Consider the following 27,366-nt stretch of genomic DNA (forward strand, 5'->3'; position numbering starts at 1 on the left):
TTGTGAGCCCTTAATCTCATCTTCATCATACAATGATTTAAGGTTTTTTTTGCTTCTTTCTAAATAAATTTAGATGTCATACATCAACAGGTCTTCCCAAAAGATGCACCTGCTAAAAAGGTCAAGGTCAACAGCAGAACTGCTCAAAGCAAAGCAGGAATCTGTGGAAGATGTAATTTCAGCACTCAAAACACTCAGGGTGTAGATGCTTCCCATGGGCAGGGACTCCTCACTGACCTACCCAGAGTTGTTTGGCACAGGAGAATTGCAGGATTTCCCCCTCTCTAGGTTCTGTACTCATCAGGGCAGAGCCCTGGTACAACACATAGCAGGATGATTTCCTGAATCTGGAAAGGCTTCCCCTGGATATAATTAATCTTCTACATCAACTCCAGCACTTTAGGAAGTAGCTACATTTTTTACACATAAAAAACGCTGACTTTCCCCTCATTTCTTCATTCCCAAGTGACAGCGTGGGCAAAGAAGCTTTTTTTAGCTACAAACACAGGAGGTGGATGCTCTGCCTCTCAACACAAAATAAACCATCAATCAGGATGCGTTTCAGCATGTCCTTAAGCTCATTTGTGGGTCTAGGTTTTATTCCTTCTGTGACCAAAATCAAATGGAAGCGAGAGCACGCACACAGAGACACAGAAACAGATTATTTGAGAATTCAGAGCAAAAGTTCTCCAATGTAGACGGGCCAGAACTGACCCAGAATTTGATTAACTGGGTTAGAAGAATTGGTTTTTAGTTGTCATCAGGAAAATGCTTTATAGGACCATCCCTTAAACCTCCACTCTGTGTTATCAGCCACCTCCACGGGCTCCAGGAGCATATGGTCTGCTTCAGGAATCCAGCCCCTTCCACGGTGACTGGGAGCCCACATTATCATGCATAATGAAGGAAAAATCAAGTGCAAGTCACAGCTGGCTCGGGATCATGCTGTTGCTTGCATCTGCCACTAGCAGCTTCCCAAATTCACTCTGTGCCTGTTCCTCACAAATCTGAGGTGCACCTGAAGGAAAGCTCTGCTGAAGACATGGCACTGGACATGCTGGTTTGTCCTTGGCCTAAAAGAGCTCAGAAAATCCTCCCTCAGCACTAAAAATAATAACTTAATATTCAAACTGATCAAAAAAGGTACACTGCAGAAAAGTGTACTTCAATTTTGGCATGCTCTGGATCAAATCTCTTGTGTTACTCACCCTTCCCAGTTCCTATCCAATGCACCAAAAATATCACCTTCTCTGATATAAACACCCAATGCTGTGCCTAACTTTGAATATCAAAGACATGGGTTGGTTTTTTTTAAGCCTCCACAGATGTCTCCAATAGAGATTAATTAAGTTTGACCACACTTTACCTTTTATATCATTAACTGCCTAAGTCTAGTCTTACAGTTGAAGTGGCATTTCCATTCCAGAACTCCTCTGGGGAAAATTACAGGAGACTGGGGAAGGGAAATTAAATTCAATTATCAAGAATGACTATTTAAAAATCTCTCAAACTAATAATTTTTAAGAGTATTTTATTAAAAATGCATTCAGCCAGACATTAATTAAATTGACAATTACAAAAATGAGTGGTCTGCACCCACTGTTATGCTTTCAGGGTCAATCATCCCATTTTTCTGTGGTTTCTGGGCTTTTTAGCTCCACAGCTTGAGAGCAGATGTCCCAGGACATGGTGTGAGTGTGGAAGAACAACTGTGGATATTCACTGCTGGATATTCAAGGTGTGGGGATCTCCAGAGTCATAAGAAGGTGCACATGTCAGTGGTGTCTGCTTGAATAATGACACTGCAGTCTCCTCAATGACAACACACCAAGCCTACAAATGGGGCTGCAATTCTTCTGTTAGATACTGAACAGATTCTCAACTTTCCTGCATTTTGTTTCATATTCACATGGTCTGAAACAAGGAGATGGATGATGTCAAATACTGGTTAAACTAAGAGCAATGGGGCCAGTAATTCTGAATTTTTTTAAGAAGCCTCACAGAGGCTGATTATGAAATTATTTCCATCTTGACACAAATATATTGGGAGAAGGATTCTGCTTTTTCACTCAGTGGATGGAAAAAGTTTTTTGCAAGAATTGTCAAAGGGAATTTTTTTTTCTGAAATGGTCTCAAAGGTACCACCCAAAAATCTACCCTGTTCCACTCACTGCTAAAGAAGGACGAAATCTCAGGAAATCTCTACTTGCAGAAAAGTCTGGTGTCTGCTCACAGCCTTTTCCTGCAGTATTTCCTTAGAAATGCAGCATCTCATTCAGTGTCTGCCTCAAGCTGCAATTACTCCTCTCCTGCCCTATCTCTGTTCCTCCAGCACAACCTGCACTAAACATCAGGCTCAAAACCAATGGTTTGGTCACGGTGGAGGCTGCAGACTGTGATCAGAATCACGAGCAACAGAAGGCAAAGCCATGGGGTCTCAACTGCTCACCTCAAGTGCTCCAAGCATCCTGAACAGAGCCTGAGTCCCACTGAAATGAGCTTTCCTTGCAGGAGGTCAGGAGCTGCTGCAGAAATTGGTTCTGCCAACATTTTGGGCTGGGTAAATCCATTGTTGCAGCTCAGCATCACTTGCAAGGAGTTTTGCTGCATCAGGATTTGCTGAAGTTTAATGCTTTTGCTGTGCAACGGGCTTAAGCCTTGATCTATAAATACAGAATCTCACACATTGCCTAATAACACTACCAAAAAAAATGGAACTCGGATCTGTGTGGGGTTGGACAAGCAAAACTCCCTCAGTTTCTAACACAACCTCTCTTCTAATAGAAAGCCCTGCTGATATGTAGCAGAAGCCACAAGGGGCCAGACTCCATCCACACAGGAGGGATAAATTTCAGTTCCCAAAGTTGGCCACTACAAAATCAACTGGTTCCACAGGAGAAGAAAAAAAAAAAAGGGAATAAAAAAGAAAGGAAAAAAAAAAGCACTTTTGCACCTTTTCATGGCAAAAGCAGCTAAGAAAAGCTTCATTCCACGCAACACCAACCCCACCATTCCAAGCAAGCTGTGGGGTTGAGAGGATCCCCAGCTCATGCTGATGCCTTCCCAAAGTTAACTCCATTCCTCCAATCACCCTTGCTTTTATCTCCCTACTTGCCCCATTTGCTTTTCACTTGCTGGTCCAGCTGTGAAAACATCAACTGGCTTCAGTCCTGCTGTTCCCAAGGAGAAATCTCATCCCCAAGGATTTTTTAGAAATTATTGCAAAAGACATGGAACACAGAGCTAACACATACCCTGGTTTCCTCCTGGCCATTTGTCGTGACTGCCAACCATAAAGAAACTTCACCAGCAGCCCCAGCTCTGCCAAGAGCCTGAGCTTGAAGAGAATTTCCATCTCCCTGCACAGATCTCTGATATCCAGTGCAGAAATGTCCAAGCCTCACTGGCCATAGGGAGCCAGACTCCAGAGCACTTTGGGCTAGTCTAGTCCTTCAAGCAGCAGCAAACTGGGTGCTGAAGGCTTCCAAAACCCAAAAAAATCCTATCTGCTTACAATCAGAAATGACCAACATGCTCAAGTGATTTTCCTGCTGGATAATGACCTCAGCTGCAGTCCTGAAACACCTCCAGCTGTGATGGCAGAGGATGGATGGCTCCTCAGGTTTTAGGAAAAGGAGAAAGTCAGGAGCTCTCTGCCTTGAAAACCCAGATGCACCATAAGGGCAGGATGAAATGAATCAGTCTCTGATATTCAAGCATCTTCCAAACAGCGGAACAGGTACCAGGAGAAAACAAACAGAACAGAGTACAGTGCTGTGTACAGAAATGAACTAATATCAAGCTTGACTGAAAAAGTTGATTAAATTAGTTTAATTTAAAAGCCCAAACAAACCCTGAAGGAGGTTCTTTGTTTATTGCTTTTTACCAACAGCACACTTTACAGAAGAAGCACCATGTGGGCATGAAATATTCATTCATTAAATCTTTCATAAAGCTCCACACTATTGGTTTCACTCAGGATATATTTATAACTTGTCAAAGTCCCCGAAAATCACTGCTTTTCCTTCTCCCCCCCCTTCCAGACTGTTTATAAAAGGATTAGGCTTTCAGTTTTCATTGCAATACCCCTGATCCTCAGCTTTGCTGTTGCTTGTACACAAGATGCTGCTTCTTTAATCATAACAGGATTCATCATTCAGCCTTCCCTGCACCACCCAAAAGGGACACTTAAAATGCTGCAAACCATCCAGCTGCTGTGGCAATGGCAGCATCACTCCTTTATGGGGGAAGGCAGCAGCATGTGGAGATAAAAGTCAGAACAGAGTCCACCCAAGTGAGGGAGAAGCAGGCAGAGAGTGGATTCATTGCAGCAGGGCCATGTCTGAGTCAGTGGCTTTCAAACCTCATCCACTGGAGAACCACTTCTTGAACCCTTCCTTGGCTGCCAGCCAAGCTCCAGATTAAACCCCTGCTCCGAGCTGGGTTAATAACACACTAGAGTAAACAGTGCTGCATTATCCTCAGTGTTAGCTGTAAAACTAAGTCATATTTTTTTACAAGGTTTGCTGACTACACAGCTCAGTCCAGTACAGGAACAAGGACAGGCTATAGTTATACATGAAAAGTATTTCCATTTAGAAATCTGCAAAAATCCAGGATTTGCATTAGGGGACAACTGCATCAGTGAAACTGTCAACCCTCTAAGGACTTGCACTGATATCTAATCTAGGTGTAGGCCAAATCTGATTTTTCCAAATTATCCTCAGTAATACTCTGTTCTGTAGAAGATGTCCCTGCCCATGGCAGGGCTTAGAATGAGATGATCAGCAAGATCCCATCCAATCCAAACCATTTTTGGGTTCTGTGATAAAAAAGCACCCAAATACAGATGCTGAACAGGCACTTGAGGTGCAGTGCAGGTTCCTGAGCAGTTCTGGTGCCCACAGACACTGCACACATCCCTGCCTCACTGGACCACAGGCTGTCTGGTCAGGCCTGCACCTTCCTCCCTTCCTCCATTTGCTTGTGAGCATAAATAAATATAAATACAGTATAAGCAGATGTTGCAGGCCCTGGAAACTAGGCTTGCTGGGCATGTTTCTGCTGAAACGGCTTCTTACTGGAAAATTAGGTTTTGATAAAAGTGTGTTTCTTTTCTTGCTTTTAATAAACAGAGCCTACTTCATGTGCAACCTCTGGGCTTTCTTTTTTCCACTGGAAAACTAAACAATCTTGCACGGTTTCAGTTCTTCAAATGCCTGATCCTCAGCAAGGGCTGGGTTCCCCCGGCACAAGAGCATCTCATGGGCATGGAGGAGAAGAATCTCAAGATGAATGCACAAGGAGAGGCCAAAACCCTATGAGAAAAAGTCTAAACCAGGCAAAAGCTCAAGGTGGGACAGCACCCATTTTTGGGGTGCTGAGTCTGCTGCAACTCAACTCAAAGACAGTTTTTTGGGTGTTTAAACCCAAAGACGGCCACCCTGATGTTTCTGAGTGGAAAAATGATGAGTTTTTCCTGAAGGAAAATGCTGGCGAGTACAGAGGCTTTGAATTTATGGTTTCATGAAGGAGAGAAAGGAACTTTTCTAAGCCAGTTCCACCAGATACTCAAGAGGAGCAAGAAGAGTGACCCCAGCTGATGAGATTTGGCCTCAGGGAAAACTTTCCCCTCAGCAGAGAGCTGAGAGTGCCCCAAGGTACCACAGGGCCCCTGCAGAGCCAAGGCTGGGAGTCTTGTCCACATTCCTAAAGAACACTTCTACTGCACTCCCAAAACACTCTAAACAAAAAGACCTGGGCTGAACCAAACACTTTTTCCCCCTCAATCTTCTCCATCAAGAGCCACAGCAGTGCACACTGCACATTTCCCACTCAGGACATGATTTTTCTGTCTGAGTTTCACAACTGAAATATCAGGATAAATAATTTACTCCCCACTCCACCTAATAAACCTGCCAGCATCTCATCCCTGCAAGGCCCTCTGCAGTTATGCCTCTGGACCTGAAAAATTATATTAAAAGGATAATCAAAATAGAAGATGTTTACCTCAAGCCCAGCAGACCTGGAGATGATAAAAATCCTCTGCATTTGAAAAAGTCTACAAATCAAACTTCTCACAAAGCCTGACTCATGGCCAGGCTGTGTCACATTTACAAAGTAGCTCAACAATTAATTAATTATATTCCCAAAAGACACGTGGGGGGCTGTTATGCTCAGTTTACCCCAAAAGGGCCTCACTTGGCCATACTAAGTCTTTTGAAAGTAACTAAATGTGCTTGCCAGCAGCACATGAAAAAGATTTACAGTTTCACACAACACTGAAAAGAGCATTTTCCCTATCAAGACAACATTATCCTAATGCCACTCAAGCCATGAGCTTGAAATTTTCCCATCCCAGGTTGAAGGATCTGAATCATGCCAAGGAAGGGAAGGAAAAACTACTGAGGGTGCTGTAATGAAAATACGCTTTTCTCAGGAGCAAGGCTGCAAGGGGCTACGAGGGGCTGGGAGGAAATGCCAAGCCATGACATGCTCCAATGAATTCCAGCTCCTGGAAACTCCCAAGATACACCAGAGTCAACTGACCTGACTCCTACTACAGCAAATTTCAGGCAAACCCAGCATTTTTACCTCCTCTCCTCCTCTTTGCCGTCATCAGGAGAGCTTAGGGAGAAAAAAAAAATCTATTTTTTTATGTGCTCGTTAAGTATGATCTGCTAAATGTTCTATGCCAATGCATAAAGCTGCCTACTATGCTAATAGAATATTTAATTGACATTTATTTGCTGACTAGTTATTTATGCTAACGTCATCCCTGCATAATTAATAGTCTGCTAAAGTCGACTTGAAAAGCACACATAAAACACTGTACTAAGAGTCATTTGCAGCATTTAAAATAAAGAAATCCTGCCATCTATTTACATTAGGTTAGTCTAAACTCATTTTTGATGGAATAATAGGATAAAGATCGGGCAGAGATTTTAAGAAACAGCCCTGTATACTGCTTTAGAAACATCCACAGGCTTTGACAGTGCAACCTGCCAAAGAAGATTTCCGAGTTTCATTTTACTTGGCTCGAGGGCCCAGTTCTTAGCTGATGTAAAACAGCATAAGCTCAGTGAATGCCTACTTATTTTCTCCAGCCTCAAGCTCTTAGGAAGCAATATTTCAGGTGAAAGAGCTAAACCAGGGCCAGATCTGCTCTCCATACCAGTAAAAAAGCAAAAGGAGAAGTCCAGTCCACCCTGCCCATCTGATCCCTCTACCTGCAAGTACAGTTTAATTTTTACTTCCTCTGGGATGAGATCACCAGGGGGATGATGACTTCATTTTAAAAAAAAACAAAAAACCCCAACTATATCCATGACTGTATTGTCTGAAAGGGAATCTCTGAACACCCTCATCCATTGTCAGAAACATTATCTCACATCTCTGTGTCCTTCTTTTGAGCACCCACAGACAAGCTTTGCATTCAGCAAGGGAGAATTCTGATAACTCAATAATGATGCCGAAAGCCAAGGGTATGGGCCACATCACCACCACCCTGAGCTGTGACCCCAAAAAAAGACTTCTGTGTGCCTTGGAGTGACATCAAATCCACACCTGCAACACAGCAGACCATCTTCTGGCCATTCAAAATCATCCTGCTGTAAACTTCAACAAGGCAAACCAGATTCAGTTCTCCCCTTCTTTACACTGCTGACCTCAAAGAGCAGGATTTTGCCCTGTGACAGATTCACGTGATAATTTATAAAACCAACCAAACAAAAAAAGCAGTAAGTTGCCATTTGATGGTAACCCAATATACCGTGGCACAAACTTTATCTCCCTTTTCAACCACATCCTGCCCAGAATCTGACCCAGTTCTTGGAACCACAGTGACATTTCCCTCCTTTGGCCTACATCTGGGATAGGAGTTAATCTCACCTAACAGCCACATGAAAACCTGTCTCAAATACTGACCAAATGATGGTGTTTGCCTTCACAGAAAGCCTGGGCAGGCAAAATGCTTTAAGTCTACCTGTCTTAATGGTAGATTTGATGATTAAACTTTATCAAGCTCAGCACCATGAAAGAGAAGGTTATTTCAACCCAGGATCAGACTTCTGAACTTTAATCCTGCTTGTATTGATGCAACAGGGAAGTAAAAGCTGCTTTCCTACACAAAATCACAGTGGAATTGATCTTCTTGGTCACCAAGCCCAGGTACAGCCAGTGTTCAGAGGTTTCCCCATTTGCACCAGCCCACCAAAAAACCAAAATACAGACCTGGTTCTCTCCCTGCTGTGTTTCTTTCCATCTCCACAGACTCGAGCTCACAGATATGCCCTGTTTGAATTTCCATCTGTCAATAGCATCAAAGCAGAGCCACTGCTGCAGTTCCAAGTGTACAAAACAATCCCGTCATCCCGTGTCTTTAGCTCATTCCAGGATGCATTACAACAGTGCCAGGAGAGCCTGGGCTCTGTCAGCTCAGCTGGAAATCTGCAATCTGTACAAAAACCCCCGAGTGTCAATCACAGGACGTCCCTGCTCTTTCACAATGCATAATTTAGCTACTACACTTGTCAGGTTCCCCACGCCGCTCCTGCACCCGATGGTGTCCAGGAACTCAACTGTCACCAACAAAGGAAAACAGCACATGGAAAAGAACAGGCTAAAGGACACCTCTTGTCCTCTCACTAGTCAGCAAAGTTTAGTTAGGCTTAAATTTCTAATGCTCAGTGGGTAAAAGGGATGAAGGATGCTCAGTCCAAGGGATGAAGGATGGCAACAAACTGCACTTAGAAGAGGAAGAGTGTTTGGGGATAAATGCTATCCCTGTTTCCATACAGGCTGATACAATGGGGAAATTTTAAGTAACTGATGGAAAATCTGCCTTACATCCCACCCTTACAGTGGAGGAAACAAAGCCTCCACCACAGCCCTGCCACTGCCAGTGAACTCTGAAGCAGGCTGCCCTTCCTCATATGAATTACAAGTGCTGAAGGGCCTTGTCAGGAAGGATGAAAATTTCACACTCAGCTACATCAGGCTGTAGTTACCCACTGCTTACACCACAGTTAATATGCAATAAAGAAGAAATCTCTGTCCCAGGACGTGACATTAGAGCTGATCAGTGCCAAAGCTACAGACCATAAGGACAGCTTCACACTTGCCTCAGCTAGTTCATGAATAAACATCCAATTCATTCAAATGAGTTCTATATTAACTAATTTAAATAATTTTCATTTTGCTTTGAATGGTAAACAGATCTATTCTGCCAGGATAGTTGAGTTTGCAATTCAAATTACACACCGATTTGTAATGAGAAAAATATAATTAATGGCAAAGCCTGAAGTAACTACAATTTTACTCCTCTGATTTCCTGTGAAGGAGGGGGCTGGACCGTGAAGCTCACAGGCACACGTGCACTCACACCATCCTGCCATAAACCAAGACATTTTATTGCCACCTCAGGTATTCCTGATCTGGTGACTGCACCATCACGTCACAGGAGAACAGAACATGACTTGACATTTTACTCACAGGCCACAGGCCCCATGATGCAACTAATGTCACCCCATAAATAATGGAGCAGCAGCCTGCAAATGAATCAACTTCCTTCGATTTGGATCATAAACTACAATTATTTGGCAGCCGCCTCTTAAAAGCTCTGTGTGTGCTGGACTTTAAATCAAGTTCTATTGATCTGCTGAACTGAACCAGCCCATTTTGTTGCATCTCTCTCCCATCTAATGAAATTCTCTGTCCCATCACTCCACCATTCCTGTCTGGCACCACATTTACGAGATGAGCAGCGATCAGTCCAACCTGACTCGTGAGCAGAAACAAAGCACTGTCCCAGCGCTGTCATTCTGGCTGTTAAACAAGTCCATTTGGGCAACTCTGCTTTCTAACCAAAGCCTTCAGCTCCTGATTAAAATCACAGCCTAATGACAACCAGCCCCAGCCATGCTGTTTGATTGCATGGTGTAGCCAACAGATACAGTCACTGTAATCAAGATTACAGTGCAGAACTGATGCCTTCAGAACCAGCTCCGTGCAATTTAAAGCTGTTTTTTTTTCCCCCCAAAAGTCTGACAACAAAATACAGAGGTTTAAAAAAATCTCCACAGAGAACATCAGTTTCTCTTTTACCAGTGCACGGGTCCAATGATTCTTTAAGTCCTGAAGGCTCAGATCCTCTTGAGCATTTTAGATGCCTCACTCCAAAATATGAGCCAAGCTCTTAAATGCTTAAATCTCTTTTGCAATAACAACTCATGCATTTAATTTCTTCTTTTTGAAAATTATACTGTGACATCTTCAACAAAGTTTATTCACTGAAAATGGGAGTGGGAGTGAGAAAATAAACAAAAAAACCACCCCAAACTGACAGGGCAGTTGCCCACATTCAGCACCCTGGTGTCCAGTTACATCACCCACCAGAGAAAAAGGGATGTAGGTCACACTGCACACTTGCAGTCACTCAAGCAAGGCAATTCACACAGAGTGGCCACGACCCAAAGGGCAAATTCCAGCAGATCTGTGCAAAGGAGTAGCCTCAGGTTATAAGGGAATTGTTATTTTCTATTATGACATTCAGTAAATTCTCTTACCCCCCTGACCCTCACATTTGAGATTTAGTCTGTAGCACTGTACACCTTTCTGGTAGTGCTGATTGTAATCCACATAATAAAATGCAGTTTAAGAGGCCAATAAAATAAAATACCTCACCCCTCTCACATCAGCTTGATTTACTGGTACTAAGCCAAGAGATTTGTCAGACATATTTATCTTCAAGGCTTCTTTTTTTTTTTCTTTTTTTTTTTAAGCAATCAATCTTGTGTTTATTCAAAACACACAGACCAGAACAAAAAGACAAGTTTAGCTCACAGTTGGGCATATGCAAGGCAGGAATGTCAGCTTTGATTCAAAGACTCTGTCTACAGCTCACTTCAGGAGGAAGTCAGGGAACACTTACTCCAGGAGAATTCCCACGTGGCACACAACTGGCACATGCACTGTTTCCAATGGCCACACAGCAAAAAGGGAAAGAGTTACTTCAGCAGCAGAGCCCTTAAATGAGACTTTCCTTAAATGTATGCACAAGCTGGAGGCTGAATATTCATCTCTTCTTCCCTTGATCCAGAATAAATGGGATATATGGCAGGAATACTTAGCAGCAACACTGACAATATGCTTCTGCCTGGAGCAATGTAGTAGCAAGGATACACCACAGCTGCTCTGTTGATGCACATAGCCTATATATACATATATTTTTATATTCCTATACACTGGGGATCAAACTGTATTATTAACAAACTGCTCCACATGGGCCACTCAGGAACCTACAACACTTCCATTCAGCTTTTGTGCACCTAAGAGCTGCCAATCAGGACATGCCCTAATCAATAATGACCAAATTCTGCTATCTTTAATCACGTGGATCTACCATTGGAATTAAGAGCTGACAGAGTCTGGCAATGGAAGGTTTTAAACTTTCAGGGCAAAACTCTTTTGAGTACAAGGTCAGCTTCTGGTTACACCCAAGCTGATCTTGCTTATTTTAGTTTGTTCTCACTCTTGAATTTCATCCCTCCTTTCTACAAGAACAGGACAGTTTTCTCCCCAAAGTGAAAATCACAGCATTACAGTTCAGCAGTAAAAAGACATCTCCCTATGGAAGTGCCTTCTGTCACCAACTAGAGCAAAAACTCCTTTGTTGGAGGCTGACTGGCAAACTGAATCCTGTGGGGACAGGACCCTGCCCACATCACCCAACACCAGCTGAGGACCTGGAGTACCCATCCTACATCGCATTCACATTCCCTGAAAAATCCCTTTGCCCAGGATTCTTCTCCTGGGAAGCTGAGAAGCCTCAGAGAAAAAGGGAAACAATTATTATGTCATTTGATTATCCTGTGTTTTGCTCGTCTGGAACGCATTTGGAGATTGTTTACCCACAGGTGATTGTTTCATGGGATTCTGGCGTGAGTTGTTTTGACTCATGAGGCAATCTGTGCCAAGCTGTGTCGGGACTCTGGAGAGAGTCACAAGTTTTCATTATTATGTTTTAGCATTGAGTAAGTATTTTTTCTGTATTCTTCAGTACAGTTTAGTACAGTATTCTTTAATATAATACAGTATCATAAAATAATAAATTAGCCTTCTGAGAACACAGAGTCAGATTCACCATTCCTTCCTTCATCGGGGCGCCCCGCAAATACAACCCCAGACCAACCAGAAACCTGGAGATGACCCCACAGCCCAACACCAGCGCAGGACCCCAACAAAGCAGGCAGAGCTCACCGTCTGGAGGCATCAGGACCTTGTTGTTCTGCGTGCACCAGCCCACGGGGTGCAGGTCTGCTGTCATCACGTCACACCAGAAGTCAGCCCTGCGGTCGTCGCCGTAGCCACAGTAGCGCAGCAGCAGCAGCTGCCCACACGTGGTGATGATGGTAGCCACCCAGTACGTGTCTGGGTTGCTCTTGTTGGCCACTTCCAGTTTCATCCCGGGCTGGAAACTGCTCTGAAGGCTGATTTCAACCTTGTAAAATGAGAAAGGGATGGTGTTACTTTTTCTGCTGGGTAGGGAGACCCCTCTCCCCTCCCATGGAAGTTCTTTGTCACTGTCATATTTTCTGGAAAAAATCCCTTTGCCAGGATTTCTTCCCCCTGGAAGTTCTTTGTCACTGTCATAATTTCTGGAAAAATCCCTTCGCCAGGATTTCTTCCCCTGGGAAGATGAGAAGCCTCAGAGAAAAATGTAAACAATAATTATCTGATTTGCTTCTCCTGTGTTTGCTGCTTTGGAATGTGGTAGGTGATAATTTCACTTGTTGCATGTGAATTGTTTTTACTTATTGGCCAATCATGGGCCAGCTGCGTCGGGACTCTGGAAGAAGTCACGAGTTTTCATTATCACTCTTCATAGCCTTCTGTCTGTATCTTCTCTGTATTCTTTAGTATAGTTTAGTATAGCATTCTTTAATATCACAGTAACATAAAATAATAAATTAGCCTTCTAAGAACATGGAGTCAGATTCAATCACTCCTCTTTCATCCTGGAGACCCTGAAAATACCACAGCTGTTAAAGAGCAGCCCTGGGATAGGAGGGCTGATTGTGCTTCTTAATCCAACCACCTCCTTCTCCATCTGTCTGGGCAGTTCCATTCCTACTTCACTGGCCCATCATGCAAGTCCCAGAGGCTCTGAAGTGCAGGAGTGGTACCTTCAGGTGTACTGCATCCAAGAGAGGACTGGCACTCATCTTCAATCCCTAAATGTCACTAATGCCTTGGGCACAGTCAGCATAACTCAAATGAAGTTTCATTTCCCAGGCAAATCACAGGACGCAGAAAGGCAGCTATGGAGCACCTATAGGAGTTAAGCCCAACTACAATAATTGGGCACATAACAACACTGCTTGACAAGCATCAAGGGCTGAATGCTGCACCAGGCAGACCAAGGAGAGAATTTCCACTGCACCCATCCTCAGCAGCTCAAGCTTCAATCAATCCCCCCATGGAAAATGAGGTTATGACCCGTCACTGAAAGAAGTGAATTGTCTGGGTCACTGTCCTGACATCTGATGGAGATGTCACTTCCACTTAGCAGTGACAGGGCACCTGCAACTTGCCATAGAACACTGGATATGCCAGTGCATCTCTTTTGGGACACTGCTGGCACTGCTGATGAACACCAGGGCCTGCTGCAGCACAACCTGTGTTCCAAGGACAGTGGGATGCCTCTAGCTGCTGCTGATAAAGAGGTGGATGCCAGGGCACTGGTCAGGTGCCAGCCTTCACAAAACCATCCAAAATGTAACCTGTCATTCCTCAGGAGATATTTAAGGACAGGTTGTCACAGGTTTCTTAGAACCTTATCAGCTACTCAATCCAGAGGGATTATAACTCTAGGTAAGCCTGTCTCTGATAGATTTCCAATTGAAATGGCAGTTTTAAATGACTCTTTTATTTACAAAGACCACTGAATCCAGAGGGATTATAACTCTAGATATAATGTCTCTGATAGATTTCCAATTGAAATGGCAGTTTTAAATGACTCTTTTATTTACAAAGACAAATATAACATGGTGTACTTGCTCAGCTGAGGATTTCACAGATGTGGGGATGCCAAGCTGCTGAGAAAACACTCCTCTGGTCCATCAGCAGTAATCCCTCCCTCATCCAGCTCCAGCTTCTGACCCCAAGGGCTGCCCAGCCAAACCCATTCATCATCTGCACTCCATGTGCTTTCCTGGTGTGGGCACTTCCAGCAGAATCAGTGCCCAGAGAACAATTGAGAGGGGCCTTTGGACATGGTCTAAACACTGAGGTGGTCTGAGACATGCACTGCTTTACTCAGTGCTTAACCAGGATTCAGTGATGCTCAGAGTCCTCACAAATAATCCAGGGTACAGAGTGGCCCGTGTCCCAGTACAAATGGGATCTCCTGGCCTCCTCCCAGTACAGACTGGCAGCTGCAGCTCCAAACACCTGAGCCTGATGCCTGCAGAGAGTGATTCATCTGCTGGTTTTCTCCCTGTGCTCACCATAACACCAACGAGGTACTCTGGAAGCCAAGAGACTTGTGACTGGAAGTCACATCAAGAGGAGAAGGAGACACAGGTAATACAATCTCCTCTAACAGCTTTCAGCTTTTTTTTAAGCCAGATTTTTCAGGATCAAGTTTCAGATTGTGAAGCAGTCACCAAGGGCTGTTCCCAGCACCAACGCATCCCACACTGACACTCCCAGGACTGAGGTGCTGTGAGACACTGCAGCCAGCAGCATCAGCAGGGTGATGTGGGCATCTCCTCACAAATGAAGACATCCTTAAGGATGTGCTCACGAAGCACTAAACTTTCTACTTGGAGCCTGGAGCAGAAATCTGGGACAAGATGCCCTCTCCAAGCAGCTGCTGGATCAAAAATAAACTCCACAATAAGCACTGCCCTGCAAATCTCCAGTTTAGAGAATTATGGTCCTTCATCCTGCAATACCCTGGGTTAACTGTTGTTAAAATGAAAGCAGAACAGGGAATGCAGGACTCTCCTGGCTTTTCAGACTAGATAAAAGAGAGGTTTTTCATCCCTGCAACTCCTTTAGCCCTACAAAACAAGCCACAAAATTACGTGGAGACACACTCTCCCCAAAATGGGAAGACTCCACTGCAGTTCTCCAGGGAGCCCCTGAAAACCAGAAGAGGGAACATGTACAACACCCACGAGGCTCAGAGGGAGCACATACATGTTTGAAGGAGGTGTGGGGAGCAGCACTGGCTCCTGTTTCCTCCAGGAACTCGTCCCAGTTGAAGTCTGCATCCTCAATGCTGGAGCCCTCATCTGTTCAAAAGAAAAAGAAAAAAACAAAATTAAAATGAGGGAAAGAAAAGCAGCCGAAAACACAGCCAAAGAAGGCAAAAGTTGTGTCAAAGAGTTCAGGGTGATAATAGCAACCAGTATAAACACCAACAGAAGGGAAAACAGAAAGCCTGCTCTGAGGATCTGTGTTTTGACCAGCTCTTGCTATGAATTCAGCAGGCTCTGGGGTTTTAGCAGCCAACACTGAGACCAGACATGACTCTGCTTCCATGGCAGTGGGGGCACAAAACTGTCACACACTGCAAGAGGCACTTGGGCTCTTTTATTTTGCATTTGGTGACTCCCTGCCTGCCACCACCACCGAGGTGCAACGAATGTCCTTGTGCCCTCACAGTGCTCCCCCAGCACTGGTGACTGCAGCAGTGCCCCAGGGATAAATTAGAAGATGTTTCTGTTGCCTGAGCCATGTGTAGAACAAACACTCCAACCCTTGGGTGAGTGAGACCCACTCTCACTCCTGCCACCCCTTCTCCTCCTTCCTCAGCATCACTGCATCCATAAATTTCAGATAAACCCCTTTTCCCCATGGCTACAGCTGCTTTCCCCAAACCTCACTAGACCCCCCTACTGCCTTCTAATTGTCTGCTCCCCTTCAAATTTGGGGCTCTGTGTCCTCTCTCCCCCACACAATCCCTCCCCACAGCAAGGGCTGGACATGACCACTCCTTCTTTCCTTCCTTTTAAACCACACTGAGGCAGAGCCAAGACTCCAAACCATCCCTGAAACGCACCCAGCAATAATTAAAAATAAATCTTCTTTCACTTACAGAAAATCAGCCAAATCTGATTGTTTTCATTTTGTTCCCGAGCAATCTTGCAAGGCCAGTTTCATCCCCAGAGCAAAAATATTTACAGTCTAGCAATGAGCTCTTTGCAATAAGCATTTATCAGGCAAACTCTGCGAGACCCTTTACCTGCCCCAGCATTCATCAGTGTGGTCATGATGTAATTAAAGTGACTCATGACAAACTGAATTAAGAACCCTCCCCAGACAGTTTTATGAAGAAAAAGGCTAGGTTAATTTATTGCAATTATTGCTACAGGTCTCCAGTTTCCAGGACCAGAGAAAATTATGTTGTGCAGGGGGAATCTCTCATTATTAAAAGGGGAAGACACAGTTTTTATTTGCTGCCTGTGGCACCAGACCCATATAGGTGAGGGAGAAAAAAGGGGATCAGAAGAGGGTTTTTGAGACAGAGCTGGTGGAGGGTAAAGATCTGTCTGGGAGTTCAAAGCTGAGCTGTCAACACTATTAAACACTTGCATGCTGCTGCATCAAGTCTGCCTCCTCACCCTAAACTCAAATCATCTTCTTAAATATGGAGATGAAAATCAACATTTACTCCAGTGATAAAGAGGCTACCAAATGACTCTTCAACTCAGCAAGAAATAACCCAATTCCATGATTACAATCCAAAAATAGACAAATTCATGGCAGAATAAGGAATGGGCTTTGTTTTGATTTTTGCAATGACTGCAAAAAGCTCCAGGCTCAGAAGCTGGCTCTACTTGAGCTATCTGACCCAGAATGAGGGGTTTGTTCAACCTTGACTGAATGATAAGCCACAACTTAACCACAAGGTAGGAGCTTGGTGGAAAAATTCTGTATCATGCAGGCAGGCAATTTAGATGAACAGGGATATTTTTCAGCCTTCGTGCCTGCAACCCTGCAGAGTTAATGTTACAGAGAAGAGCTGTGTGCAGAGATTTCAAAGGCTGAGCCTCGAAAACCAAGTCCATCAGTAGATGGGCAGGTGTGATTATCCATTCCAGGCTTAAAATTGCTTAAGCAACTTTTTACCATGAGCTCAACCAATCCCCATCCCACCAAAGGTCAGAAACACCTGACATGAAAAGCTTGAAGGGCATCATCTCCTCTGCCTCATCTCTCCCTGATACCTCTGTCTGTGGGGTTGGGATGGAATTTTCCAACAATCCCAAGGGCATCTCCACCTCAGGACATGGCCAGGACATTTGGGACAGTCTGCAAAGGGCAGTGGAGTAGTCACCATCCCTGGGGGGATTTAAAACATTAACACAGAGATGTGGCATGTGGGGACATGGCTTAGGGTGTGCTCTTGTCAGTGCTGGGGGAATGGTTGGACCCAAAGCTCTTTTCCAATCTAAATAACTCTGTGATTCTGTGACTTCCAGATCAGCCCTGGGCTCTCTTCTCTCCTGGTCAGGCACTTCTGTCACAGTCGTATTTTCTGGATAAATCCCTTTGCCCAAGATTCTTCTCCTGGGAAGCTGAGAAGCCTCAGAGAAAAAAGGAAACAACAATTATCTGATTTGCTTCTCCTGTGTTTTGCTGCTTTGGAATGTGTTTGGACATTGTTTAGCCATAGGTGACTGTTTCATCAGGTTCTGGTGTGAGTTGTTCTGACTTAATGGCCAGTCAGGGTCAGGGCTCTGGGGAGAGAGTCACAAGTTTTCATTATTATCTTTTTCTTTGACTTAATGGCCAGTCAGGGTCGGGGCTCTGGGGAGAGAGTCACGAGTTTCATTATTATCTTTTTAGCATTCTGTAGCATCCTTTCTGTATAGTATAGTATAGTATAGTATAGTATAGTATAGTATAGTATAGTATTCTTTAATATAATATAGTATCATAAAATAATAAATTAGCCTTCTGAGAACATGGAGTCAGATCCATCATTCCTCCCTTCGTCTGGGAACCCCACAAATACAATGCACTTCCATGTCAGAGCATTTCCCTTTCCCTCAGCCCAGGATGCTCTCTGTGCACTCTGTTTTTATTTGTTTTTGCTCTCATCCCGTGTGAGTCAAGGCAAGTCTCTCCTTCAGCACGTGTCTCCTTTTCCCCAGCCCTCCTCAGCAGTCTTACAGGAAAGATTCACTCCACAGAGGTTTTCAGTTCAGTGCATCATCCCCAGCCCTTGCAAGGCCCAATGTCTCCAGGCAGGTCAGAGTCTTCTCCAGAATTTGTAAAAAGCTTTTTAACAAGTATAACTAGATGCTAGTTATGGATGCATCAAGTCCTTCACAACCTTATTGACCCTGACCCACTCTGCCACAGGCCAGCACAGAAACTCTCACTGGCAGGTTCTTTCGCATGCTGCCCAGCAGAACTCACACCACCACCACCTGCTGAATAAAATACCACCCAGATCTCTCCTTTCTAAACCCAAATAAAGAGGCTTCAATGCCCAGAGGCAAGGCAGAGTGAGAGCTGCAGCCTTCCCTGGCTGTCAGCTCATTCCTCTCTGACACATCACCAGCCTGGCTCCTCTACCATGTTTTATCTGCAGACTTTATCAGGAAATTACTTTTACAAGGTCTGTAAAAATAATGTCAGAGCACTCATTTATCACAGCATCAGTGGTTTATTTTGCTTCATTTCACCACAACACATTCTGAAGGGACTGTATGTTTTCAAAATGTTTTTTCAATGGACTTTGTTCCCTGCTGGAATTCTGGCAGGGGGGCACCCAGAGCAGACACAGAGTGGCACAGGGATGGGACCAGCCCAAAGAACCCAACACCACCCACACCTGCAACAGGGCTGCACACAAATCTCCTCATGCATCACAAAAACCCAACTGCTGAGGAGCACAGGACACCCTGAAAGGTGATAAATCTGGCATTAAACCTATTTTACATACCAGCTCCCTTTCCAATTATTGGTACTTAGGTCCAGAGCTTTTTCTTAATGAAAGAGTCAAGGCTGGCTGGTTTGCAATACAGTGATGTATAAACAAGCCCAGGATGACAAATAAAATCAACAAGTCATTATCTGTGAGCCTCTCAATGGCTTTAAAGTGCTCATGCATTGACATGATAAAAATGCAACTGTTCCAGCTGTTAACAACCCCCTGGAATGTTCAGCTATGGAAAAGAAAAGGGATAAAATACCCAAACCCTGTGACCCCAGAAATACTGATTTTTACTTTTTTTTTTTTTTCCCAGGCTTCACTGTAGGAGAAAGTATTTAAGGCAAATTGCTTAGACATCTTATTTATAGCACCTAGATACACAGACATGACTTTTTGAGTGAACAAAGCACTGAAATGCTCCCACAACAGGTGTGGGGAGAGGGAGACACACAGACACCTGACCAACCACAAACCTCTGGCACAGCCTTGGGAGAACCATCAAAATCCTTATCCCCATCACAATTTAGGCATTGCAAGCCAGTTCTCCTCATTCCCAAAAAAAAGTCTATGGCTGGCCAACTGAATCTCATCTTAGAGATTCCAACCTCTCAACCACAGATGAAAATAGATCCAGTGGTGACTAGACCAGCCCAGATGTGTCCACTCTGGAAATCCAAGGATCTGGTGTCCAAGGAAACATGAAAATCACTGAGCTGCTACAAGAAGTGAGGAAACTGAAGGCTGAGTGGCCAAATTTCTGACATGCTGAGGGAGAAGCAGGGAAAACCTTGGCTTCAGAAAGAAAGTAGGTTAGGTCTAGCCATAGTGTACTTTTTCATCATACGACACAGTCTCCTCCTGCTAAGACTGGATATGGGAAGTAAAAGCACCTGAATCCATGAAAAATCACCAGAATGTAGCATTTACTTTTCTGCATCTACCACAGAACACCCAAATTTAGCACAGCAGATCCTGACACCTTCAGGAGCCCATCCCAGAGCACTACAAAGCATCCAGTCACGAGCACAAGGACAACATGTGAGCAGCTCTCCTCTCCTCAGTGTTTGTGAAACCCCCTCACCTGAAGCACTCCAAAAAACAGTGAAGGAAATTAGGGGGAAGGTCAAAACAAAGGAGAAATGCTGTAAAATTCTGAATGTTTGTTCTCTCTCTCTTTACCACAAAATTTCAACAGAATAAAAAATGCTGGGGAAGCTGGGAGAACACAATATGATACCTTGGGAAAGATTTTCCATGTCTGACTGTTTAAATTTTGAATAGCTGATACCTACTGCAGGTGAGGTCCAGAAGAGGAAAAGCTCCTATTTCCCATCCATCACAGGACACAGTCCAATCCTTAAGACCCAAAAAAGGGCTTGGAGCTGTACAACCCTTCCCAACGCCTCCCTGGCTCCCAGCTCTGCCAGTGAGGAGCTGCAGCAGTGAAAAGGACCCGTGGGGGTGAAGGGGAGCTCACCTGAATCAAACTGCTCCTCATCACCGTTGGCTGGGCTGGGATCCTTCTCTGGGGAGAGCTGCTGGGTCTCTCTCATGCTGCCAATGAAGGATGCCCTCGTCTCCATGGCTCAGAGGAAGTGGCTTGGCCTTCCTAATGCATCCTGCAGCAAGGAGGACAAGCTACAAGGAAAATGAAAAAAAAAACAAAAAACAACCAACAATGAATGATTTATTGTACACCAACCCATTCCCTCAGCATTTCCTGATGGTTTTCATGCCACCCCATCTTGATACAGCTGGAATGAAAGACCTCAGAGGTCTTTTACAACCTAAATAATTCTATGACTCTCTGATGGTGACCCTTCCATCCTGCTCGTCTCCAGCCTGCAGCTGGGGTTGGATGAAAACCACAACAATCATATCATATCATAAGAGCAACAGCAAAAATAATGACAAGAGAGAAGATAATAAGGCAATAAACAGCATCAGAGGTTTCACATCTTGAAGTTCCCTCCAGCTCACCAACAGAGAGAGAAGGATGAGCCCACAAGGCAGCACAACCCATGCTAAAAAAACCACCTCCACCATCTTCCAGCCATTTCAGCCCTCGATTTCCAGTTTTTGATGCTGTGTGAGATATATCTCACTCCATAAATATTCAAACTTCCAAAGAGGGAGATTTGTGATAATGAAACAGAGGAAACACCGAAACAAAAACACTCATGAGAAAGAGACTAAAGTAACTCTAAAAAATAAAACTGAGCAGGCAAAATCCAGATACCTTCATGAAATAGTGCTGGCTGCAACTGTTTATTGCATGAGGACTGACCTAAGGTAACTGTACCAGTTTTAACATGCAGGGCAGGAAACACTAGCTGATTTTAAATTGGGTTGTGTTAGCAGAGGAGCTTCTTCTAGCAGGTGTGACCATAGTAAATTCAAAGCTGAATACAAACACACAGAAATGAAAAACAATATGAGGAAGGGCACCCAGGCTGATCAGATCTTGCGTCAGACACCAGACTAAATGAGAACTGCATTTCCAGGCACACTAAGCCACCAGACAAGCAATACCCCGAGAAACACCTTTAGGAGCAGATGAAAAACAACTCCAAAGTGAGCTTTTCAGTAAAACTCTGAGATGCTGATGAATTACGAGGTGCCAAAGGACGACTGAAAAAGAGAAACCAAGAGCTGGGGTTATGGGCACAGAGGGAAGCAGCTATTCACACAAGATATGCTAAAGCAAAGCCAGGCAGTAGGGAAGGTGTGTGTCCAGAATATCTGATGGGGAGGACTGGTCCTGCTTATTAGAGGAGCCTCCAAATCCTGCAGGACACAGAGGACTGTGCCAAATGCTCTGCAAAATGTTTGCCTAAAAGTAGGAAAGAAGTTTACTGCCAGAGGCCAGGCAAAGCAGGATGTAATAAGATGGTAAAAATATATGGGATTTTTTCAACTTTTACTACTCTGGAGGCATATTCTAGAAGACTAGATATGATGGTTATAAAATAGAAAGGAGGAGATTGTTCTGCCATGGATTTCTCACTCCCAGTTTTTAAGGCCGCTCCTATGGCAATTTAAAAGAAGAAATGGACTTGTGTGAGCAGTTATATCAGAACTGAAAAAGATGAGGAGCATGTCAAGCGTCTGATATCCATTAGATGGACCATGGTGGAAATGTCTGCTGGGGCAATCACAGCTGCAATTAAAACCTGCAAAAACTAGAGATGTTTCACCAAAAAAATCACTGATGGAAGCAAATTACCAAGGCAGGTGATTCAACCTCCACCAACGGCTGTTCAGGCAAAGTTAGAAATTTATGTTCCCCAGCTCAAAGGAATCTGCTAATGAAAGAAAAAAGGAGTATTTTAAAAAATGAAGATCATAACCCAGCTTAGAGCAATATGGTTGTTCAGAGTGCTCAGCAAACTTTAAGCACTCCACAAATATGACCCTTTCCCCACTGCCACGGCCACTCCAGCACTACATCTTTATTCTTTGTTGACATGAGACTTGCTAATGAATTAAGTGTATTATAGACTCCGAGCATTCTGAGTGCAGCTAACCTCAGAACATGCACATCACTCATCCCCAGTGTATATTAAGTTTCAATTAACCATGACACTAGAAGCAGTCAGTTTACTGAAAGTCAAAAAAAAAACCCCACTTCTCCTTTGATAGAGATGCTCCGTAAATATAATTAATAATAAATTAGCTAAGTATCAGGACTTTACATCAAGCTTGTTAATTGTGAGAGGAGGGGAGATGCCAGCTGAAGCTAAACCTTGGGGGATGTGGCTGCTTTAATTTTTGCCAGGGACCAGACAAGGATGGAAGATAACCTGGGTCTACGAAAAAAATGCAAAAAACTGAGAGAAACAGAGGTATCAATTTAAACACAACAAATCCATCATCTTAAAGAGAGCTCAGGGGTAACAATATAAATACCAAGAAGAAACATAATCCTCTCAGTATTGTAGTTAAATCTTGTGATGCTTCTATGATGCTGATAAAACAGAGTTATGATGTGACAAAAAGCTGAAGGTGCCCAATCAGACAATAACAGTATTTGCCTTTTTTTTTTCACAGCCAAGCCCCAAATCTGCCACCAGACCCATGAGAGGGACTCAAACCTCTGGATAATGGAATTTCCCACCAGAAATGGAAAATGGATGGGTAAATCATCAGGAACCTGCCCAAGGTGTCAGCAACACAAGTGGGACCCATTCTCAGTGGTCCCATCTGGGACTGGGTTTGAGCTCACTTCAATTAAAAGGGGGAAATACAGAATCTCTGAGGCACATTCAGCAACGTCAACATTTTTGGGGTTTTCAACTCCATTTTAATGTATTTTTTGCTTAAGCTATGGACAACTTTACTGACTTTGAAACGTCATGTTTCAAACAGCATCCACATCCCAAGGAAGCTGGATCTATCAGAGGCCATTACTTGGTTTATTTTGGGAATAATAAGTTTACCAGTCATGGTAGGAGGGCACGTCAGTATTTTTCCAACAGCATGTGACAATGAGACCAAACTCTTATGCAAACACCAGCCTCAAAACAGCGCTGAGCTTTAGTGTTGATACAACTAACTAGCAAAGAAAGCTGACACAGGGTATTAATTTTTCACTTCTTATTAATTGCTGCTAATTAACACTTCAAACAGAGTCCCCAGCCATACTGTTAACAGTAGCACACTGGCTGGCCTGCAATCATCAACATTACACGAGCAGCACACACCACTGTACTCCAATTCCTCTGCCAGTGTGAAATCCTCTGGAAACCAAATCAAGGACCACAAGCCAGCCTGGGAACAAGGTGATGGGAAACAGCACCAAAAGAGGCTCAAGGTGACATTACAACAGGCAGAAGCACAAAGGAAAATCCCATGAAATGCATGTGAAGGAGCAGGGAGGGGGGAAATTCCCTGGTTTCAGATCCCTTGCTCATTGTTTCTGCACAGTGGTGGCTCAGACAGATCCGATTCTTCCCCCCACGCAGCTCCCATTCCCTTGGCATTTAATTCAGATCCAGGCTCTTAACTCACAGGCAGGAAAAGCCAGGCAATATAATAAAGAATCTCTTTTATTTCCTTCTTCCCACGGCTGTCAGTCTCAGCCCTGCCTTTATCTCCCAACGTGCTGCCTTGTCATCAATATTGGCTCTTTGTACAAGCACAGCATTGGTTTCCTCACACCATTTTACACTTCTCATCCCCTGTCAGCTCCATCCTGGTTTTTCTTCCTTTGGAGTGATCCTCTGTAGGGAGAGGTCCCTTACCCACACACAAATCCAGCAGCCCTAGGGCTCTTCCTTAAAGCTACTCCTGAAAAACTTACTTTCTCCCTCCAAAGCATGCTTGGTTAATCAGGACTGACACAAAGACAAAAAAGATCCTGCATCCTTAAAACCTCCAGCCTGAACAGCGAACCAGGTGTGCCAATGCAATGCCGAGTCCTGAATGGTGGAGAAATAAATTTCCTTGCTTTCCCAGTGATCTGGGATTGATTTTGGGCCCTCCAAAATCCAGCAACAGACACTGACTGGAGACGGTCCCACCTCTCAACACGGTGACACTTGAGAGTGGCAGCAGGGTCAGAGAATCACAGAACGTCCTGAGATGGAAACGACCCACCAGAATCATCAAGACAACCCCAACAATCCTAGCACGTGCCTGAGAATGTTGTCCAAACACTTTATGGTCTCTGTCAGGCTTGGTGCAGTGACCAATTCCCTGGGGAGCCTGTTCCAGTGCTCAGCCACCCTCTGGAGGGAGAACCTCTTCCAAACACCCAGCCTAAACCAAGCCAAGAAAAATCACATCCAAAGGATGACTGACTTAATTTCAGACACCTGAAATTCAGATGAGATGAACAACCCCCAGGGGGTTCCTGTTCTTGCACAGCACCTGCTAATGTTTTAAATATCCAGATTTCCCAGCAGACAAGCTGCATCAGTCATAGAATGGTTTGGATTGGAAGAAGCCATAAAGATCACCAGGTTCCAACCCTGCTGCCATGCCACCAGACCAGTGAAGGGACATGCTCAATGCCATGTGGTCCTCATCCTGTTTGTGGAGCAGGATGAAGGGGATCTCATCCTGTGGGATATGATCCAGGATGCACTGCTGTAACAGCCTGGCACAATGCTCACATCCCTGAGCATCTGCACAATGCAGTGGAAGCTCACTGAAAAGGGATATTGAACACATCAAGTAAGTTTCACCTCCTAGAAAAACGGCTTGTCTCTCCTCTCTGACAAAGTACCAGTTGGAAACCTTTAAAGGACCTTTTCTTCCAAATTCCTGAGAGGGTTTTTTTATTATTTATTTGAGAGCTTCCCTCGCCAAATGTTTTCACTTATATCAACTGACAATTTCTCTTTCATATTGAAGACCCCACAGGATTTTAATAAGGGAAATTTACTGCTTTGAACAGCTCTGTGTTGCACTCTGGGGTGGAAGAAACAAATCCCATGTACTCTGGAGAACCAGGAATGTTCACAATATTCAAATACATAAGAAACAGCTGAATGGGGAAAGAACAGAATCTGTTTTCCATGTTCTTGGTGGACTGAAGAAGGCAGCTGGGTTGAAACTGCAGGGAGGGAACAGGATTTGGGCAAGAGAAGAAATCACTTACAATGAATTTGGTGAAGAAGTGGGATACACTGTGGGAAGGGCACAGAGCTCTGCTTTTTGGAGGAGTTAGGATGCTAATGTGCCCACAAAGGGATCTTGGAAGAGTTAATCCTGCCCTGGGGTAAGGGATGGTCAGTCCAAGATCCCTTCCAGTCACTGCTCCAGCCACTCAATGGGACTCATCTTTCTGCTCTTGAAGTCAGCATTTGTCCAGCAGCAGAAAATAAAAGAGTAAGCCTGGAGTGGAAACATGTAAAACCAGGAAACTAGGGAACCACCAGAGCAGGGATGGTCTGGATTCTCTATCTCAAAGTCAGAGAAGGAAAGGAACCAAACTTGTCTGAAGACACATGGTAGAGGAGGGACTGTGCAAGGGGGTGGCAGCCCTGTAACTCAGCTGGTCCTTTTTCTCCTCTCTTCTTGCACTGGTGCCAAAAGCTTCACACTTTTGATGCCAACAGAGACAAACCTGTTCTACAAAGCAATTTTCTCATCCTCCCTACCTGGCACACTCCCGAGGCCGGGATACACACAGAGATAAATGGTACTAAGATAAGATAACAGAAAGCAAAATAAACCTAATTAGAGACTGTTAACTTGTTTACAACAAAAAGCCCTGCGGTATTAAGAAAAGAAAGAGAAATGACAGACACCCAGGCTTGGGTACACACCACCCTCTCAGCTGTCTTGTGTGTAAATAAAACCTAAGGACCTAGAGATTGGACTTCAAGCCAAAACCTGCCACAAACTTCTCCGAGGACTAGATCAAACCCCAAAAATTAAAGCACTTTTTCATTCAATTTGCCCACTCCTGAGTGAGTTGGATGTTTTATAAGCAGGGGCAAGGGGGCATTGCTGCCCCTAGGTGCATCAAAAATACATTTTTAAAGAAAGTTCAGGAAAAAACAAAAATTAACTCCTTCTTGGAAGGTGTTTTGAGCGTGGGAGCTCAGTGCAAGTGTAATATCAGGCTCCAGGATGCTTTGTTGGGATGGAGCATTACACCTGGACATTTTGCAGCAATTCTAATACTCACATGAAAGGGAATCCAATTTGTACTGCTACCTGTACTCCTGCCACTGCCCCTGGAAATCCCCACCTTCAGCACCCCACAAAGCATGTCTGCCAAGGAGAGGGAGGTCAGCACACTCTAATCTTTCCTGTTTCCAGCTGTTCTGTCACCTAACAGGTGCCTGAACCTCCTTCATGACTCAACAGGCAATTTCCATGATGTTTCCTTTGGTAAAGCACGCCTACCCATGCTAAGCACCCAACATACACCAACTACTTGGAAACATGGCATATTTAAATCTGGGCATCTTCTAAAGCTGAACCAGGGCCATGAAGAAGATTGGGACAATATCCTTGATGCCCTTTTTAACAGGAAAAAGAACTGCAAGGAAGAAGCACAGCAACAACCATGTGCAACACTCTGTACTCTCCCACCTCTGTGCTTGAAACGGAGACGAAACCAGGAAACCTTTGAGATGGGTGACTTGGAGACACAGAGCTGCTTGATCATCCTGAGACACCTCATCTAGTCAGGCAAAATCACAGAACACAGTGGAATGGGCTGGAAAGGGCCTTAAAGATCATGGAGTTCCAACCCCCACCATGTGATGCTTATCACCTCAAAACAGCAGCCACATGGACCAAATTAATCAGTCAGACCCCCTGAGTGGGACCAATCAGCCCAGAGACAGAAGTCACCCAGCAGGAAACACAAAACACTGTTTTCACAGACTTAATTTAGAGCCCAATTCAGAAGTCCCTCATCAACCAAACTCCCATTGTCCAGGGCAATCAGT

General features: G+C 44.2%; 1 protein-coding gene across 3 annotated transcripts in view; it reads right to left on the reverse strand.

Moving 5' to 3' along the window:
• Nucleotides 1-27,366, reverse strand: part of SFMBT2 (Scm like with four mbt domains 2) — a 108,757-nt gene that overhangs the window by 75,103 nt on the left and 6,288 nt on the right. For 2 of the 3 annotated variants that reach the window (XM_039730922.1, XM_039730920.1), the window contains exons 2-4: nucleotides 20,433-20,593; nucleotides 15,205-15,299; nucleotides 12,259-12,499 (exon numbers count right to left, since the gene is read on the reverse strand). In XM_039730922.1, the coding sequence (XP_039586856.1) occupies nucleotides 12,259-12,499; nucleotides 15,205-15,299; nucleotides 20,433-20,538 (442 nt within the window). In that variant the 5' untranslated portion in view covers nucleotides 20,539-20,593. Of the gene's footprint in view, nucleotides 1-12,258; nucleotides 12,500-15,204; nucleotides 15,300-20,432; nucleotides 20,594-22,181; nucleotides 22,261-27,366 lie in introns of all 3 variants that reach the window. The other variant, XM_039730921.1, reaches the window with a different exon arrangement.

Source organism: Passer montanus, unplaced genomic scaffold (genome assembly GCF_014805655.1).
Source record: "Passer montanus isolate IOZ18808 unplaced genomic scaffold, ASM1480565v1 scaffold74, whole genome shotgun sequence".
In the NCBI taxonomy this organism is placed as follows: Eukaryota; Metazoa; Chordata; class Aves; order Passeriformes; family Passeridae; genus Passer; species Passer montanus.